The sequence below is a fragment of the Erythrolamprus reginae genome, chromosome 10, assembly GCF_031021105.1.
Source record: "Erythrolamprus reginae isolate rEryReg1 chromosome 10, rEryReg1.hap1, whole genome shotgun sequence".
NCBI lineage: Eukaryota > Metazoa > Chordata > Lepidosauria > Squamata > Dipsadidae > Erythrolamprus > Erythrolamprus reginae.
Window position 1 is genome coordinate 42,031,541 of NC_091959.1, and position 17,137 is coordinate 42,048,677.

The 17,137-nt window shown below is 43.2% G+C and overlaps 1 protein-coding gene across 3 annotated transcripts in view; it reads right to left on the minus strand.

Annotated features, from left to right (window-relative positions):
* PI4KA (phosphatidylinositol 4-kinase alpha) overlaps window positions 1-17,137 on the minus strand; it is a 113,367-nt gene that overhangs the window by 95,110 nt on the left and 1,120 nt on the right. Inside the window, exons 1-9 of one of the 3 annotated variants that reach the window (XM_070762828.1) lie at window positions 16,996-17,053; window positions 13,983-14,099; window positions 12,255-12,348; window positions 12,021-12,109; window positions 9,667-9,739; window positions 4,281-4,540; window positions 3,210-3,276; window positions 1,403-1,554; window positions 134-199 (exon numbers count right to left, since the gene is read on the minus strand). In XM_070762828.1, the coding sequence (XP_070618929.1) occupies window positions 134-199; window positions 1,403-1,554; window positions 3,210-3,276; window positions 4,281-4,540; window positions 9,667-9,739; window positions 12,021-12,109; window positions 12,255-12,348; window positions 13,983-14,081 (900 nt within the window). In that variant the 5' untranslated portion in view covers window positions 14,082-14,099; window positions 16,996-17,053. Of the gene's footprint in view, window positions 1-133; window positions 200-1,402; window positions 1,555-3,209; window positions 3,277-4,280; window positions 4,541-9,666; window positions 9,740-12,020; window positions 12,110-12,254; window positions 12,349-13,982; window positions 14,100-16,995; window positions 17,054-17,137 lie in introns of those variants that run through there. The other 2 variants (XM_070762829.1, XM_070762827.1) reach the window with 2 other exon arrangements.

Consider the following 17,137-nt stretch of genomic DNA (forward strand, 5'->3'; position numbering starts at 1 on the left):
AAGAGGAATAGGACAAAAAATCCTGCTGATGACGTTAGCTAGTAAGGTAACGAAATGTTCAGAAACCGCTGGCAAAATCTAAAACCGGAGCTACAAAGCATTTTCCGTTATTTCACTGTCGAAATAAACGTACCTCGATCACTTCGGTTACCACCGCATCCAGGTTTTTGAGAACTGAATCCCTAACTATTTGTTTGACCTGCGATTGAAAAGAAAATAATATTTTATTTTATTTTATTTTGTCAAGTATGAACTGGTAGTATACTAAGATATAACAATGTTTCTATACATGATACTGTTGTGGTTAGCTCTGGCCCAGCTCCTGCCCCAAGGACTGTGGATGTGGGGGAGACATCCACATGCTGCAGGCCTGTTTTGCCCTCCCCCCCCCGTGGAATCTGATGATGAAGGCTCCTTTAACCAAGAAGACATGAGTGACAGGGAGGAGGAGAGTGTGGCAGACAGCTCAGAAGGAGAACAATTATCTAGCTCCTCCTTGGATTCGGAACAAGAGTTCACGATACAGCCACGCATGCGGAGAGCGATGCATAGGCAACAACAACTGAGAGATTGTTATTAAAGAAAATGAGGCCACCTGTGGTTGGGTGGGGCTGTGGTCATTAGTGAGGCTGCTATAAAGAGCAGCCTGTGGGTTTGGCCATTGTGGAGGATTATCTGATCGTTGTGTTTCGTGCCTGCTTTACTGACTTTGGCCTTTTGTGTGCTGATTTTTTCCCACTTCGAAACTAAACCAGAGCAAAGTGTGTTTCGCTTTGTGAAAGAAGAAGGACTGTGAATTGCCTCACAGCTGCAAGCTAAGTATCACAGAACTGATAAAAGGACTTGCACAAATTACCAGTTTGTTTGGAGACCAGTGCTCTTTGCCATACCAAAAGAGGGCTTAGTTTAAGTGAATTTTCATTATATCCTAAGATTTTTATTAATATTGCTTCTTCATTGCTTATTTGACCCCTATGACAATCATTAAGTGTTGTACCACATGATTCTTGACAAATGTATATTTTATTTTATGTACGCTGAGAGCACATGCACCAAGACAAATTCCTTGTGTGTTCAATCACACTAAAAATTCTATTCTATTCTATTCTATAAAGAACATTGTTTTGAATTTTCAAACGTGTGTGTGTCTGAAATTTGTACCTGTGAATTTTTGGGAGGAGTCTACCAGAGAGCTCGACAGAACAGATACTAGTAAGAGAGAGACATTAGGACAGGGGATGGAAAGCACGCTAGTGCACTTATGCACGCCCTTTACATATATAAAATGTACATACCCCGCTCAAAAAAATAAAGGGGACACTTAAACAACATAATATAACTCCAAGCCAATCAAACTAGTAATCTGAAACCTCCATTATCCTCACAGTGGCGGCCCACTTACCATGTTCAACAACTGGCGAAGCATTTCTAGTGGAATGTTAAACTCCTTGTTGCTAACCCCATTAAAGAGGGGCGAAACCGAGAAGCTGGAACTGATATTGGAGAAATAATATTCGGGATCAACTGCACTTCCATCTGGCAGATAGGAACCTGCTTATGAAAAGAAAGGAGAGAAAAATACTAACCAACCTCTTTGGTCGCCTGCGCAGACAAAACAAGAGAGGTGGAAGCTAAGGACATATTCGCTCTCGAAGCCGGTCGTTTAAATGTCCAAGAGGCTACGCTTAATTGGATGTCCATAAGCGTCCAAGAAAACCATTGCACCGACACAGCTCGTAAGCCACTAGCCTTCACTTGAGGATTCCAGGAGGCTGAAAATTCAAGCATGTTTCCACGACAAGGTGACCATGGTTTACCATAGGGGGGGGTTATGCAGGCTGGGTAAAGTTGGAGAGCAGCAAGGACCCCACAGGTCAACCCTGAGCTGCAAATAAAAACAGTGGTACCTCTACCTAAGAACGCCTCTACTTAGGAAACTTTTCTAGATAAGAACTGGGTGTTCAAGATTTTTTTTGCCTCTTCTCAAGAACCATTTTCCACTTACAAACCCGAGCCTCCCAAATTGTAACCGGAAAAGGCAGGGAGAAGCCTCTATGGGGCCTCTCTAGGAATCTCCTGGGAGGAAACAGGGCCAGAAAAAGCAGGGGGAAGCCTCCGTGGGGCCTCTCTAGGAATCTCCTGGGAGGAAACAGAACCGGAAAAGAAGGAGAGAAGCCTCCATGGGGCCTCTCTAGGAATCTCCTGGGAGGAAACAGGGCCGGAAAAGTGGGAAGAAGCCTCCATGGGGCCTCTCTAGGAATCTCCTGGGAGGAAACAGGGCCGGAAAAGGCAGAGAGAAACCTCCATGGGACCTCTCTAGGAATCTCCTGGGAGGAAACAGGGCCGGAAAAGGCGGGGAGAAACCTCCATGGGACCTCTCTAGGGATCTTCTGGGAGGAAACAGGGCTGGAAAAGGTGGGGAGAAGCCTCCATGGGGCCTCTCTAGGGATCTTCTGGGAGGAAACAGGGCCGGAAAAGGCAGAAAGAAACCTCCATGGGACCTCTCTAGGAATCTCCTGGGAGGAAACAGGGCCGGAAAAGGCGGGGAGAAACCTCCATGGGACCTCTCTAGGGATCTTCTGGGAGGAAACAGGGCTGGAAAAGGTGGGGAGAAGCCTCCATGGGGCCTCTCTAGGGATCTTCTGGGAGGAAACAGGGCCGGAAAAGGCAGGGAGAAGCCTCCGTGGGGCCTCTCTAGGGATCTTCTGGGAGGAAACAGGGCTGGAAAAGGTGGGGAGAAGCCTCCATGGGGCCTCTCTGGGGATCTTCTGGGAGGAAACAGGGCCGGAAAAGGCGGGGAGAAACCTCCATGGGACCTCTCTAGGGATCTTCTGGGAGGAAGCAATAGCAATAAGGCCAAGTATTAAGGGTTCAAACCCCCCCCAAAAAACAGGGTCTTATTTTTGGGGAAACATGATGGAGGGATGGATGATAGATAGATAAGATAGATAGATAGATAGATAGATAGATAGATAGATAAGATAGATAGACAGACAAGACAGACAGACAGACAGACAGACAGACAGACAGACAGATACTGTTTTCCCCCAAATAAGACATCCCCCGATAATAAGCCCAATCGGGCTTTTGAGTGCATGGCAATAAGGCCAAGCGCTTATTTCTAGGGTGAAAAAAAGATAAGACAGGTCTTTTCGGGGAAACACGGTATATTCTATATGATATTTTTTTGCAAAAGGAGAAAGATATACCTTCAAAATACTGTATAGCCATTCCTCCTGGAGAACCGGGCGGAGGGATCCCACGATCAGGACTGACCTGAAATGGAGATACAAGCATGAAATACCATCCCAAGGGGCCTGGGTTTTGTTCTTTCGGGTTGTTATGTATGTTGAGACTGATCTTTGGCATCATACGAATTTCGTTGCATGGGTATACTGTGTATATACAGTGTTCCCTTGATTTTCGCGGGGGATGCGTTCCGAGACCGCCCGCGTAAGTCGAATTTCCGCGAAGTAGAGATGCGGAAGTAAATACACTATTTTTGGCTATGAACAGTATCACAAGCCTCCCCTTAACACTTTAAACCCCTAAATTGCAATTTCCCATCCCCTTAGAAACCATTTACATTATTACTCAGCATGTTTATTTATTAAAGTTTATTTTTTTAAAAAATTATTAAAGGCAGACGAAAGTTTGGCGATGACACATGACGTCATCGGGCAGGAAAAACAGTATCACAAGCCTCCCCTTAACACTTTAAACCCCTAAATTGCAATTTCCCATCCCCTTAGAAACCATTTACATTATTACTCACCATGTTTATTTATTAAAGTTTATTTTTTAAAAAAATTATTAAAGGCAGACGAAAGTTTGGCGATGACACATGACGTCATCGGGCAGGAAAAACCGTGGTATAGGGAAAAAACCCAAGAAGTGTTTTTTTAATTAATATTTTTGAAAAACCGTGGTATAGACTTTTCGTGAAGTTCGAACCCGCGAAAATCGAGGGAACACTGTACAGTACAATGACAATAAAATATTTAATATTATTATTATTAAATGCAATTCTATACACATTGGTTCGGTGGTCAATGTGAGGCTGGAGTTCAGGACATGGGATTTTATATTCTGGATCTAGATTTGGTAGATGTTTATATTCTATAAGCCAGTGTTTCCCAACCTTGGCAACTTGAAGATATCTGGACTTCAACTCTCAGAATTCCCCAGCCAGCATTCGCTGGCTGGAGAATTCTGGGAGTTGAAGTCCAAATATCTTGAAGTTGCCAAGGTTGGGAAACACTGCTATAAGCAACCCCCACCTGCGTGATGCTGGAAACGCTGCTGGTTTTCCTCTTTAACGATCCTTCTTGGCAGACCGTGAGCAGGGAGTTAGGAAGGATGGAGCGGAAGTCATTGAAGGAACGCCTCCGGATCCCGTCCAGTTCGTTGGAGGCCCGGCGGGAATGCGGGGTCACTTTGGGGAAAAGCTTGGAGAGCAGAGCTTCTTCACAGTGGCTGTAGCGGCCAAACGCTCGGGAGATTCCGACGAGGCAAGGCAGGGCGTATTTGCACAAATATTCTGGAAAAGCAAGAAGTTGGGGGTTTGCTTACGTCATTCAACAGAAAAGCAGTACAGTGATACCTCGTCTTACGAACTTAATTGGTTCCGGGACGAGGTTCTTAAGGTGAAATGTTTGTAAGACGAAACAATGTTTCCCATAGGAATCAATGGAAAAGCGATTAATGCGTGCAAGCCCAAAATTCACCCCTTTTGCCAGCCAAGGCGCCCGTTTTTATTTATTTATTTAATTTATTTATTTATTAGATTTGTATGCCGCCCCTCTCCGAAGACTCGGGGCGGCTCACAACAAGATAAAACAAATCATAAATAATCCAAATAACTTTAAAATATTTAAAGATTTAAAAGAACCCCATATACTAACAGACACACACACAAGCATACCATGTATAAATTGAACATGCCCGGGGGAGGTGTTTCAATTCCCCCATGCCTGACGGCAAAGGTGGGTTTTAAGGAGTTTACGGAAGGCAGGAAGAGTAGGGGCAGTTCTAATCTCTGGGGGGAGTTGGTTCCAGAGAGTCGGTGCCGCCACAGAGAAGGCTCCTCCCCTGGGGCCCGCCAACCGACATTGTTTAGTTGACGGGACCCGGAGAAGGCCCACTCTGTGGGACCTAATCGGTCACTGGGATTCATGCGGCAGGAGGCGGTCTCGGAGATATTCTGGTCCGATGCCATGAAGGGCTTTAAAGGTCATAACCAACACTTTGAATTGTGACCGGAAATTGATCGGCAGCCAATGCAGACTGCGGAGTGATGGTGAAACATGGGCATACCTAGGTAAGCCCATGACTGCTCTCGCAGCTGCATTCTGCATGATCTGAAGTTTCCGAACACTTTTCAAAGGTAGCCCCATGTAGAGAGCATTACAGTAGTCGAACCTCGAGGTGATGAGGGCATGAGTGACTGTGAGCAATGAGTCCCGGTCCAGATAGGGCCGCAACTGGTGCACCAGGCGAACCTGGGCAAACGCCCCCCTCACCACAGCTGAGAGATGGTTTTCTAATGTGAGCTGTGGATCGAGGAGGACGCCCAAGTTGCGGACCCTCTCTGAGGGGGTCAATGATTCCCCCCCCAGGGTAATGGACGGACAGATGGTATTGTCCTTGGGAGGCAAAACCCACAGCCACTACGTCTTATCCAGATTGAGTTTGAGTCTGTTGACACCCATCCAGGCCCCAACAGCCTCCAGGCACCGGCACATCACTTCCACCGCTTCGTTGACTGGGCATGGGGTGGAGATGTAAAGCTGGGTACCATCAGCATATTGATGATACCTCACGCCATGTCCTTGGATGATCTCACCCAGCAGTTTCATGTAGATGTTAAATAGCAGGGGGAAGAGGACCGACCCCTGAGGCACCCCACAAGGGAGAGACCTCGGAGCCGACCTCTGACCCCCCACTAACACCGACTGCGACCGGCCAGAGAGGTAGGAGGAGAACCACTGGAGAACAGTGCCTCCCACTCCCAACCCCTCCAGCCGGCGCAGAAGGATACCATGGTCGATGGTATCGAAAGCCGCTGAGAGGTCAAGGAGCACCAGGACAGAGGATAAACCCCTGTCCCGGGCCCGCCAGAGAGCATCCATCAACGTGACCAAAGCGGTTTCCGTGCTGTAACCGGGCCTGAAACCAGACTGCTGGGGACCTAGATAATCGGCTTCTTCCAAGGACCGCTGGAGCTGGAGTGCCACCACCTTCTCGACAACCTTCCCCATAAAGGGAAGGTTGGAGACTGGACGATAGTTATTAAGTACGGCTGGGTCCAGGGAAGGCTTCTTGAGGAGGGGGCGCACAAGCGCTTCTTTATAGAGTGTTGGAAAAACTCCCCTCCCCAAGGAAGCGTTGGTAATCTCCTGGGCCCAGCTCCGTGTCACCTCCCTGCTGGCCGAAACCAGCCAGGAGGGACACGGATCCAGTAAACAGGTGGCGGAACTCACAGCTCCAATGGCCTTGTCCACTTTTGCCAGCCAAAGCGCCCGTTTTTGCGCTGCTGGGATTCCCCTGAGGTTCCCCTCCATAGGAAACCCCACCTCCGGACTTCTGTGTTTTTGCAATGCTGCAGGGAAATCCCAGCAGCGCAAAAACGAGCGCTTCGCTGGCAACGGAATTCCAGAGGTGGGTTTCCCAGTGAAGGGAACCTCAGTGAAATCGCAGCATTGCAAAAACACCGAAGTCCTCAAAACCCCACCTCCAGACCTCTGTGTTTTTGCGATGCTGCGATTTCACTGAGGCTCCCCTCGCTGGGAAACCCCACCTCCAGACAAAAACAGGTGCTTCGCTGGCAACGGAATTCCAGAGGTGGGGCATCCCAGTGGCGGCCGCGGGTTTGTAAGGTGAAAATAGTTTGTAAGAAGAGACAAAATAATCTTAAACCCCGGGTTTGTATCTCGAAAAGTTTGTATGACGAGGCGTTTGTAAGACGAGGTATCACTGTACCTTGACTTATGGGAGTTTTTCATACTGACGGCTGTTAGAGCATCCCCAGGATTATGTTAAAGGGTTAAATAAGGTTCAGGAGGGAAGTGTTTTTAATGGGAAAGTGAACACAAGAACAAGGGGACACAATCTGAAGTTAGTTGGAGGAAAGATCAAAAGCAATGTGAGAAAATATTATTTGACTGAAAGAGTAGTAGATCCTTGGAACAAACTTCCAGCAGACGTGGTTGGTAAATCCATAGTAACTGAATTTAAACATGCCTGGGATAAACATATATTAATGGCACCGGACCAGATTATCTCCGGGATCGCCTTCTGCCGCACGAATCCCAGCAACCGATTAGGCCCCACAGAGTGGGCCTTCTCTGGGTCCTGTCAACTAGACAATGTTGTTTGGCGGGACCCAGGGGAAGAGCCTTCTCTGTGGTGGCCCCGGCCCTCTGGAACCAACTCCCCCCAGAGATCAGAATTGCCCCCACCCTCCTCGCCTTTCGTAAGCTTCTTAAAACCCACCTCTGCCGTCAGGCATGGGGGAACTGAGATATTCTTTCCCCCTGGGCCTTTACAGTTTATGCATGGTGTGTCTGTATGTATGTCTGGTTTTTATAATAAGGGTTTTTTAGTTGTTTTATTATTGGATTGCTACATACTGTTTTTATCACTGTTGTTAGCTGCCCCGAGTCTATGGAGAGGGGCGGCATACAAATCCAATAAATGAACGAACGAACAAACAAACAAACAAACAAACATCCATTGTAAGATAAAATACAGGAAATAGTATAAGGGCAGACTAGATGGACCATGAGGTCTTTTTCTGCCGTCAGTCTTCTATGTTTCTATGTTTCTATCACAAGATCAACATTTGGCAACAGGCATCAGTTGCACTGTCCGTCCGTCCATCTGTGTGTGTCCGTGTGTGTGTTGCGATCACAATTTTAACCTTCCCAACAAGCAATGTAAATGTGTGTGGATGGGTCGGTGGGTGGGGGAATCCCAGGTTTGCTTAATGACACACGATTCGCTTAGCAACTGTTCTGGACCTGGACTGGGATCTGGCTGGCTGCTCTAAGAATAGGAGCTTTACAGGCTTGTCATTTTCAAAACAAAACTTCATTGTTTATTTTTATTCCACACTGGAATTCGTCAGATACCGCTCCGGCATGCAAAATGCATTCCATGTCACAAACAAAAACTACAAAGTTATCATTCTTTCTAAAAGAACAGGCTGTCTACTTCAAACATCTTCTTATCTCTGGGTCAGATTCACGCTATTTAAAAATAGCTTTTATCAGGCAATATACAGACTCACTTCTCCGGAGAAAACTGCAAACGCATCCATCTTGTTTATAGCGCTTTGCAGAAAAGCATCTCTCTCTTCCGTTCAATCCAGGATGTGATGTAATTAATTAATTTACACACTCTGAAATAGCATATTAAAACTTCTTCCCCCCCAAGTTCGTCTTTTCTTTTCTCTGACCTTCTGAATTTTGCACTTAGCCAAGGACTCCCTTCTACACCCCCGTTATCTGAAGAAGTATTACTATGCCTACTTTCGTCCGATGGTTGTTCTATTACATTTTCATCATCAGTAGCCTTTTCCACATCTCTTAAATCAGGGGAATTAACAGCTTCTACATCATCTCCGTCTTCTGAGTCTGACATTTCCAAAGACTGACAGGGAACACTCACAACAGCAACTGTGGCTATTCGCTTACGAACAAGTGACAAAAGAGGTGGTAAAATAGGGCATAACTCATTGAACAACTGCCTTGCTTAGCAAGAGAAAGCTGTGGTTCAGCTGTGGTTGTAAATTGAGGATTAACTGAACCAGTCTTTTGAGAATGAAAACAGAGGGTAGAAAAAGGAGGCGAATTATTTATTTATTTATTTATTTATTTATTTATTTATTGGATTTGTATGCCGCCACTCTCCGGAGACTTGGGGCGGCTAACAGCGACAGTAAAACAGTGTACAATAGTAATTTGGTATTAGAAATGATTAAAAATCCATTAATATAAAAACCAAACATACATACATACATACCACACATAGAATTGTAAAGGCCTAGGGGGAAAGAGGATCTCAATTCCCCCATGCCTGACGGCAGAAGTGGGTTTTAAGTTGTTTACGAAAGGCAAGGAGGATGGGGGCAGTTCTAATCTCTGGGGGGAGTTGGTTCCAGAGGGCCGGGGCCGCCACAGAGAAGGCTCTTCACCTGGGTCCCGCCAGACGACATTGCTTAGTTGACGGGACCCGGATAAGATCCACTTTGTGGGACCTAACTGGTCGCTGGGATTCGTGCAGCAGAAGGCGGTCCCTGAGATAATCTGGTCCGGTGCTGTGAAAGGCTTTATAGGTCATAACCAACACTTTGAATTGTGACCGGAAACTGATCGGCAACCAATGCAGACTGCGGAGTGTTGGTGTAACATGGGCATATTTGGGAAAGCCCATGATTGCTCTCGCAGCTGCATTCTGCATGATCTGAAGTTTCCGAACATTTTTCAAAGGTAGCCCCATGTAGAGAGTGTTACAGTAGTCAAGCCTCGAGGTGATGAGGGCATGAGTGACCGTGAGCAGTGACTCCTGGTCCAAGTAGGGTCGCAACTGGTGCACAAGGCGAACTTGGATTCAACATTCATTGTTGCGAGGAGCAATATTATATCGGAAATGTATCTTGCTTACCTTTATCCTGGATCTGTGGAGATTGACACATCCCTAAGAGCACCTGCATCACTTGTAAAATTGGCTCCAAAACCTGTAACAATAAAATCCAGCAAGAATTAACATTACATAAATGTTAAGAATTAACATTACATAAACATGTTTCATGTTCTAGCACCAGGTTGTTAACAATAGAGGTTAGCCTAAAATAACAAAATATTAACAGTAATGTAAGATTTAAGAATGAAGCAAGAGTATTAAGTGTCAGAAGGTTAAAAAAGATAAAACCAGAGCTATAAGAATAAAATAGAATAGAATAGAATTTTACTGGCCAAGTGTGATTGGACACACAAGGAATTTGTCATTGGTGCATATGCTCTCAACATACATAAAAGAAAGATACATTTGTCAAGACCCATGTGGTACAACACTTAATGATTGTCATAGGGGTCAAATAAGCAATGAAGAAACAATCAATATTAATAAAAATCTTAGGATACAAGCAACAAGTTACAGTCATACAGTCCTAAGAGGGAGGAAATGGGTGAAAGGAATGATGAGAAAAACTAGTAGAATAGAAGTGCAGATTTAGTAAAAATTCTGACAGTGTTGAGGGAATTATTTGTTTAGTAGAGTAATGGCGTTCGGGGAAAAACTGTTTTTGTGTCTAGTTCTATTCTATTCTATTCTAGAATAGCATAGCATAGAATAGAACAGAATAGAATTCTTTATTGGCCAAGTGTGATTGGACACACAAGGAATAACTAAAATATTTCCTTCTGTGTTTTCCAAGCACCTGATGGCTAACAGTTGAAAACATGTTTGCAAAAAGAGAGTTCAGCTGTTTGTAGTCGGAGGCTTACAGATTAAGTTTATTCACCAGTAATAATTTGGTCCTTGTCGGTTATGAATGAATGTCTGTCACTTGACTAATGCAATATAAGGATTATTATCACTTAATGATAATAATTGTGTCACTAAACGATGCAGGTATAAAGTGCAAGAGCCACAGTGACGCAGTGGTTAGAGTTTAGTATTTGCAGGCTACTTCTAATAATCACCAACTGCCATCAGTTTTGCAGATCCAATCTCACCAGGCTCAAGGTTGACTCAGCCTCCCATCATTCTGAGTTGGGTAAAATGAGGACCCAGATTGTTGGGGGAAATATATGCTGACTCTGTAAACCGCTTAGAGAGGACTTATAAAGCACTGGGAAACAGTATATAAATCTAAATGCTAAAATGCTAAATGCTTTATGGTTGAACACAGGCACACACTGTTTGAGACGAGTTATGTACAAGATGGCTCTACACCCATTACCATTACTTGGTACACAGACAAATCTCCAAGTGGCCTCAACTCTCTCAAAGAATGCAAAGTGAACAGAAGGGGGCACAATCTGAAGTTAGTTGGGGGAACTAACGTGAGAAAATATTATTTTACTGAAAGAGTAGTAGATGCTTGAAATAAACTTCCAGCAGATGCGGTTTAGTAAATCCACAGGAACTGAATTTAAACATGCCTGGGATAAACATATATCCATCCTAAGATAAAATATAGGGAATAGTATCAGGGCAGACTAGATGGACCAGGAGGTCTTTTTCTGCCATCAATCTTCTATATTTCTACTTTGCAGCATTCCCATTGTTGCGGGATCAGAATTCAGACACTTGGCAACTGACCGGTATTTAGGACAGTTGCAGCATCCCTGAGTCACATGATCCCCTAAAAGTTCCAGGTTCACTTAAGAACCAAGATAAAATACAGGAAATAGTATAAGGGCAGACTAGATGGACCATGAAGTCTTTCTCTGCCATCAATCTTCTATGCAGCTAACAGCAATCATAAAACAGCATACAATAATAATCCAATACTAAAAATGATTAAAAACCCATTAATATAAAAAACCAAACATACATAGACATCCCATGCATAAAATTGTAAAGGCCTAGGGGGAAAGGGAATCTCAATTCCCCTATGCCTGTCGGCAGAGGTGGGTTTTAAGGAGCTTACGAAAGGCAAGGAGGGTGGGGGCAATTCTAATCTCTGGGGGGAATTGGTTCCAGAGGGCCGGGGCCGCCACAGAGAAGGCTCTTCCCCTGGGTCCCGCCAAGCAACGTTGTTTAGTTGACGGGACCCGGAGAAGGCCCACTCTGTGGGACCTAACTGGTCGCTGGGATTTGTGCAGCAGAAGGAAGTCCCTGAGATAATCTGTTCCGGTGCCATGAAGGGCTTTATAGGTCATAACCAATCTTGGATATGAAGCAAAGCATCTTCAAAGAAAATCCATAAAATCCAGTTGCCTCTTTGGGAACTTTAAAATGATAGAAAAAAAATAATGTCAATATGTTGAATGGCACACAATCGTTCTTACCAGGTCTCTTAAAGATGCATCCCTGTAGGCCACATCAGACAGCAAGGTCACCAAACAGAAGCTGAAGTTTTCTGCGACTGGAAGGGTGCCTGTAAGTGTGGTAATTAATGGAACAGGGTTGCGATTAACCAGATGAATGCACGCCAGTGATTTCTTCCAACAGGCCTAAGCCTAAAATCTGGCTAAACTCTTCGTTGCCCTTTCCCCCACCTCCAAAAAGTTTTAAAAGTTCACCTCGGCCTTTTCGCGAATTGCTTTCTTCAATCCATTGTACTTTGGGAAGGCCCCTCAGTAGCCGGAGAAGGTAAGGGACGAGCGAATCTTTATGCTGGAAGAACAAGGTTTCTTTTTTAAAATTGAAAAAAAAAAGGCACAACAACAACAACAGAATGGATGTAGGAAAATGTTATCTCGATACTCTAAGAATGAGGCCAAGCTCAGCTCAAATGCACTGCACAAATGATGAGGATAATAATAATAATAACAACAACAACAACAACAAAAACAACAACAATAAATAATAATAACAACAACAACAATAATAATAATAATTTGAGGAGAAGCAGCTAGAGAAATTAGTGAAATACGAAGATCTAAAAATCGAGCTGCAACAACTCTGGCATAAGCCCGTGAAAGTGGTCCCAGTGGTACTTGGCATGCTAGGCACAGTACCAAAGCATAGACAAGATGCTGTGGCACAGATGATCCACTGAAACCTGTGCCGGAACTACCATTTACCAGTGGCAAAGAACTGGTGGGACCATAAGCCCGAAAAAGTGGTCGAAAATGAGCAAGCAAAACTGTTGTGGGACTTCCGACTTCAGACTGACCGAATTCTGAAGCATAACACACCAGACATTGTGATCGTGGAGAAAAAGAAAGTATGGATCATCGACATCGCAATCCCAGGAGACAGCAGAATTGAGGAGAAGCAGCTAGAGAAATTAGTGAAATATGAAGATCTAAAAATCGAGCTGCAACGACTCTGGCATAAGCCAGTGAAAGTGGTCCTAGTGGTACTTGGCACGCTGGGCGCAGTGCCAAAGGATCTCAGTGGACATTTGAAAACCATCGGAATTGACAAAATCTCCATCTGTCGATTGCAAAAGGCCACTTTACTGGGATCGGCAAACATAATTCGCCGCTACATCACGCAGTCCTAGGTGCTTGGGAAGCGCCCGACTGGTGACGAAATATGAAATCCAGCATAGTGATCTCGTTTGCTGTGTTGTACTGACATAATAATAATAATAATAATAATAATAATAATAATAATAATAATAATAATAAATAGATTTGTATGCCGCCCTTCTCCGAAAACTCGGGGCGGCTCACAGAATAAATATAGAAATCAATTCAATTCAATTTATTAGATTTGTATCCGTGGATACAAAACAAATCATACAAAACAAATCTAATACATTAAAAAAACTACAGCTAAAAACCCTATATATTACTCAATCAGACAATCCAATCACACTATACATCACATTTATTGGCCAGGGGGGCAAGATCTAATTGCCCCAGGCCTGGAGACATAGGGGAGTCTTAAGACTCTTGCAGATGGTAAGGAGGGTGGGGGCACCACACAGCTAATACGATTAAGCAGAAAATAGACAGGGTTTCAAGAAAAAAACAACAGCCCAACCCAACCAATTAGGCCAATGTTTGTCAACCATAGGAACTTTAAAGTCGTGTGGACTTCAACTCCCAGAATTCTGCAGCCAGCAGAGGGAATTCTGGGAGTTGAAGTTCTATACATCTTAAAAATCGTCCCGCTTTGAGAAACGCTGCTCTATGCAAATTAACCTGGCTAAACAAGTTTAGTAAATGTGGGATATTACGGTGCTTTCATAGTTTTATTGCAGTATATTGAGTTTGTGGCCGGTGGCCTGGAAAACTTGAGGAAGGAGGGGTTGTAAATCTTTTTTAAAATGTATTTGTTATTAAAGGGAATGGTACCTGCAGGTCGGACTCTATTAGAAAAATTCCCAGTGCAATCACAGCATCCCTGCGGCGGTCGTCCAGCTGAAAAATCCCATGGATATCCACGGGACACATGCATAGAAGTTTTTGGACCTATGGGAGAAGGAAAAGAGAGGATATACAGGTAAACAATTGCTGCCAACCTGCCTTCCATTGAAGACCTGTATACTGCACGAGTCAAAAAGAGGGTCATGATAATATTTACAGATTCCTCGCATCTTGGACACAAACTGTTTCAACTCCTACCCTCAAAACTACGCTATAGAGCATTGTACACCCAGACAACTAGACACAAGAACAGTTTTTTCCCAAACGCCCTCACTCTGCTAAACAAATAATTCCCTCAACACTGCCAAACTATTCACTAAGGCTGCATTATTATTACTATTAGCTTTTCTCATTGGTTCCCATAACTCTTCCCACAAATGACTATATACTTTGTTGCTTGTATCCTTACAATTTACAGTATATTAACTGGTTCCTAATATGATTGGATTGCTTATTTGTACCTAGACCAGTGGTCTCCAAACTCGTCCACTTTTAAGACTTGTGGACTTCAACTCTCAGAATTCCCCAGGCAGCAAAGCTGGCTGAGGAATTCTGGGAATTGAAGTCCCTGAGTCTTAAAGTGGGCGATTTTGGAAACCCCTGAACGAGACTATCATTAAGTGTTGTACGTTATGATTGTAGACAAACGTATTTTTTTCTTTTATGTGCATATGCACCAAAGACAAATGCCTTGTGTGCCCAATCATACTTGGCCAATAAAATTCTATTCTATTCTATTCTATTCAAAACCAGCAAACTGGACCATGAGGAAGCTGAGTGCCAATGAATGGGGGCCTTTGAACTCTGGAGCTGGAGAAGACTCCTGTGAATCCCTTGGACTGCAAGGCGATCCAACCGGTCAGTCCTAGAGGAGATCAATCCTGATTTCTAGAACTAGTAATTTTTTATGCCCCTTGTTCTTTTACTGTCCTTAATTCTTCATTGCTCTCTGACTACTCATAGAAACAAAGAGATATATCCTAACCCACTTAAATGCCACTGCCATAGAGTTCATGCAATCTGGTGTGGACCAAAACAAATCTTTCTATATTATTGAAATATTCTTACCCATTTTTTTCTACTAAACAGTCACAAAAACAAAATATGCAGGGAAAACATAATAATCAGCCAAAAGTGAAACTCATAAATACGGGAACCAAAGCCCCATCATTTCAGGTGTGGTATTAAAAATGTATGGAGATCTGTCACTAGAAAACCCACATTGGTGAATATGGTCTCAAATGAAAACCTGAATTGTAGGTTAGGTTATATAATTCACAGAAAGACAGGTGAATGAGAACCAGCTGAAGATAACTTGGTGCAGACAAACTGTAGAGAAATCTGCGATGGTGTGTGTGCAGAACACAAAATATCTCAGAGACCGCCTTCTGCTGCACGAATCCCAGCGACCGATTAGGTCCCACAGAGTCGGCCTTCTCCGGGTCCCGTCAACTAAACAATGTCGGTTGGCAGGCCCCAGGGGAAGAGCCTTCTCTGTGGTGGCCCCGACTCTCTGGAACCAGCTCCCCCCAGAGATTAGAACTGCCCCTACCCTTCTTGCCTTTCGTAAACTCCTCAAAACCCACCTTTGTCATCAGGCATGGGGGAATTGATCTCCCCCGGGCCTATATAATTTATGTATGGTATTTCTGTAGGTATGTCTGCTTAAAAATGGGTTTTTTAAACTATTTTAAATTTTAAATTGTAAATTATTAGATTTGTCATGAACTGTTTTATTGTGTTGTGAGCTGCCCCGAGTCTACGGAAAGGGGCGGCATACAAATCTATTAATAAAATAAATAAATAAATAAATAAAAACCGGCTACAATAGAATTGGGAGGATACTTATATGTTATTTTATTAAGATTTAGATAAAAGACATTTTGCTAATGTTCACATTGATGTAATGCAAGTTTTTACAGTAAAGTGGATTAAAAGATTTTTTAGTTAGACCTTTAATAGATAATGTATGAACATTATAGATTTTTTTTTGTCTAGATGATTAATGAGAGATACAAGCCTCCATTGAAGGTTTCACATGGAAAAGAAAAGTTTTATATCTGTTTGATTATAAGTATTGTTTTAGGGTTTGTAATTATGTATTGTTTTATTCTATAGTGGAGAAAAATAAAAACAATTACAGTATAGCTAAAAAATATTGGGAGGTTAACTTGAGCAACTGTTTACTGAAGTGGGACAAAAGTTTATTTTTACTTCAGACCTTTAGCAGTTACATCTTTACAACCTCACAAGAAAACAACCATTGTATGCTGAAAAAGAAACAGCGAATACACTTTTACCAAAACAACCAGTCCCTAAGCTTAGAAAGAATCTCTCTAAACCAGTGCTTTCGAAAGCTGACAATTAAAAACCTGTGTGGATTACAAATTGCAGAATTGCTGATTGGGGAATTCTGGGAGTTGAAGTCCACACATCTTAAAAGTTTGGGGGGAAAACCCCCTGCTCTAAACCAAGAAAATATATCCTGTGTTTAATTGCTTTTAAAAATTCCATAACAATCTAAGAGGCTTAGGTACTCCCAAGCAGAACATTCAACACATCAGCTTACACATAAATCTGATTTAATCTACGATGCAGTTACATTGGGTAATAATAAAAATTCACCAGGAAACAAAGGAGCAATGGTACTTGTATTGACTGACAGATCATTTTAGGGAAAAAAGGAGGTCTATCAAATTAAAAAAATGGAAGCAACTGAACAGCTTGAGAACAACACTTATATAGGCTGCAGACACCAAAAGATATTACAAAAGTCGACTTTAGAAAAAAGAGGGGGGAATGAACAATGTTTTTGAAACAGGTAGAAATGTTTCTAATTGCACAGAGACTGTTTGAATACTTATTTATTTATTAGATTTGTATGAATACCATTCACATGCATAATATTGCTAGTGCACAAGCATTTACCAATAATGCGTACCTGGTTATGTAAATCTTTGTGATCACCTGACAAACAGGTGGATTATCTGACAAAGAAAAGCACTGAACTTTCACCAATTCTGAGAGATTGAAACGACCTAGGCTTGAGCAGGAGCTGGAGGGCTGGACTAGATGACCTCCAA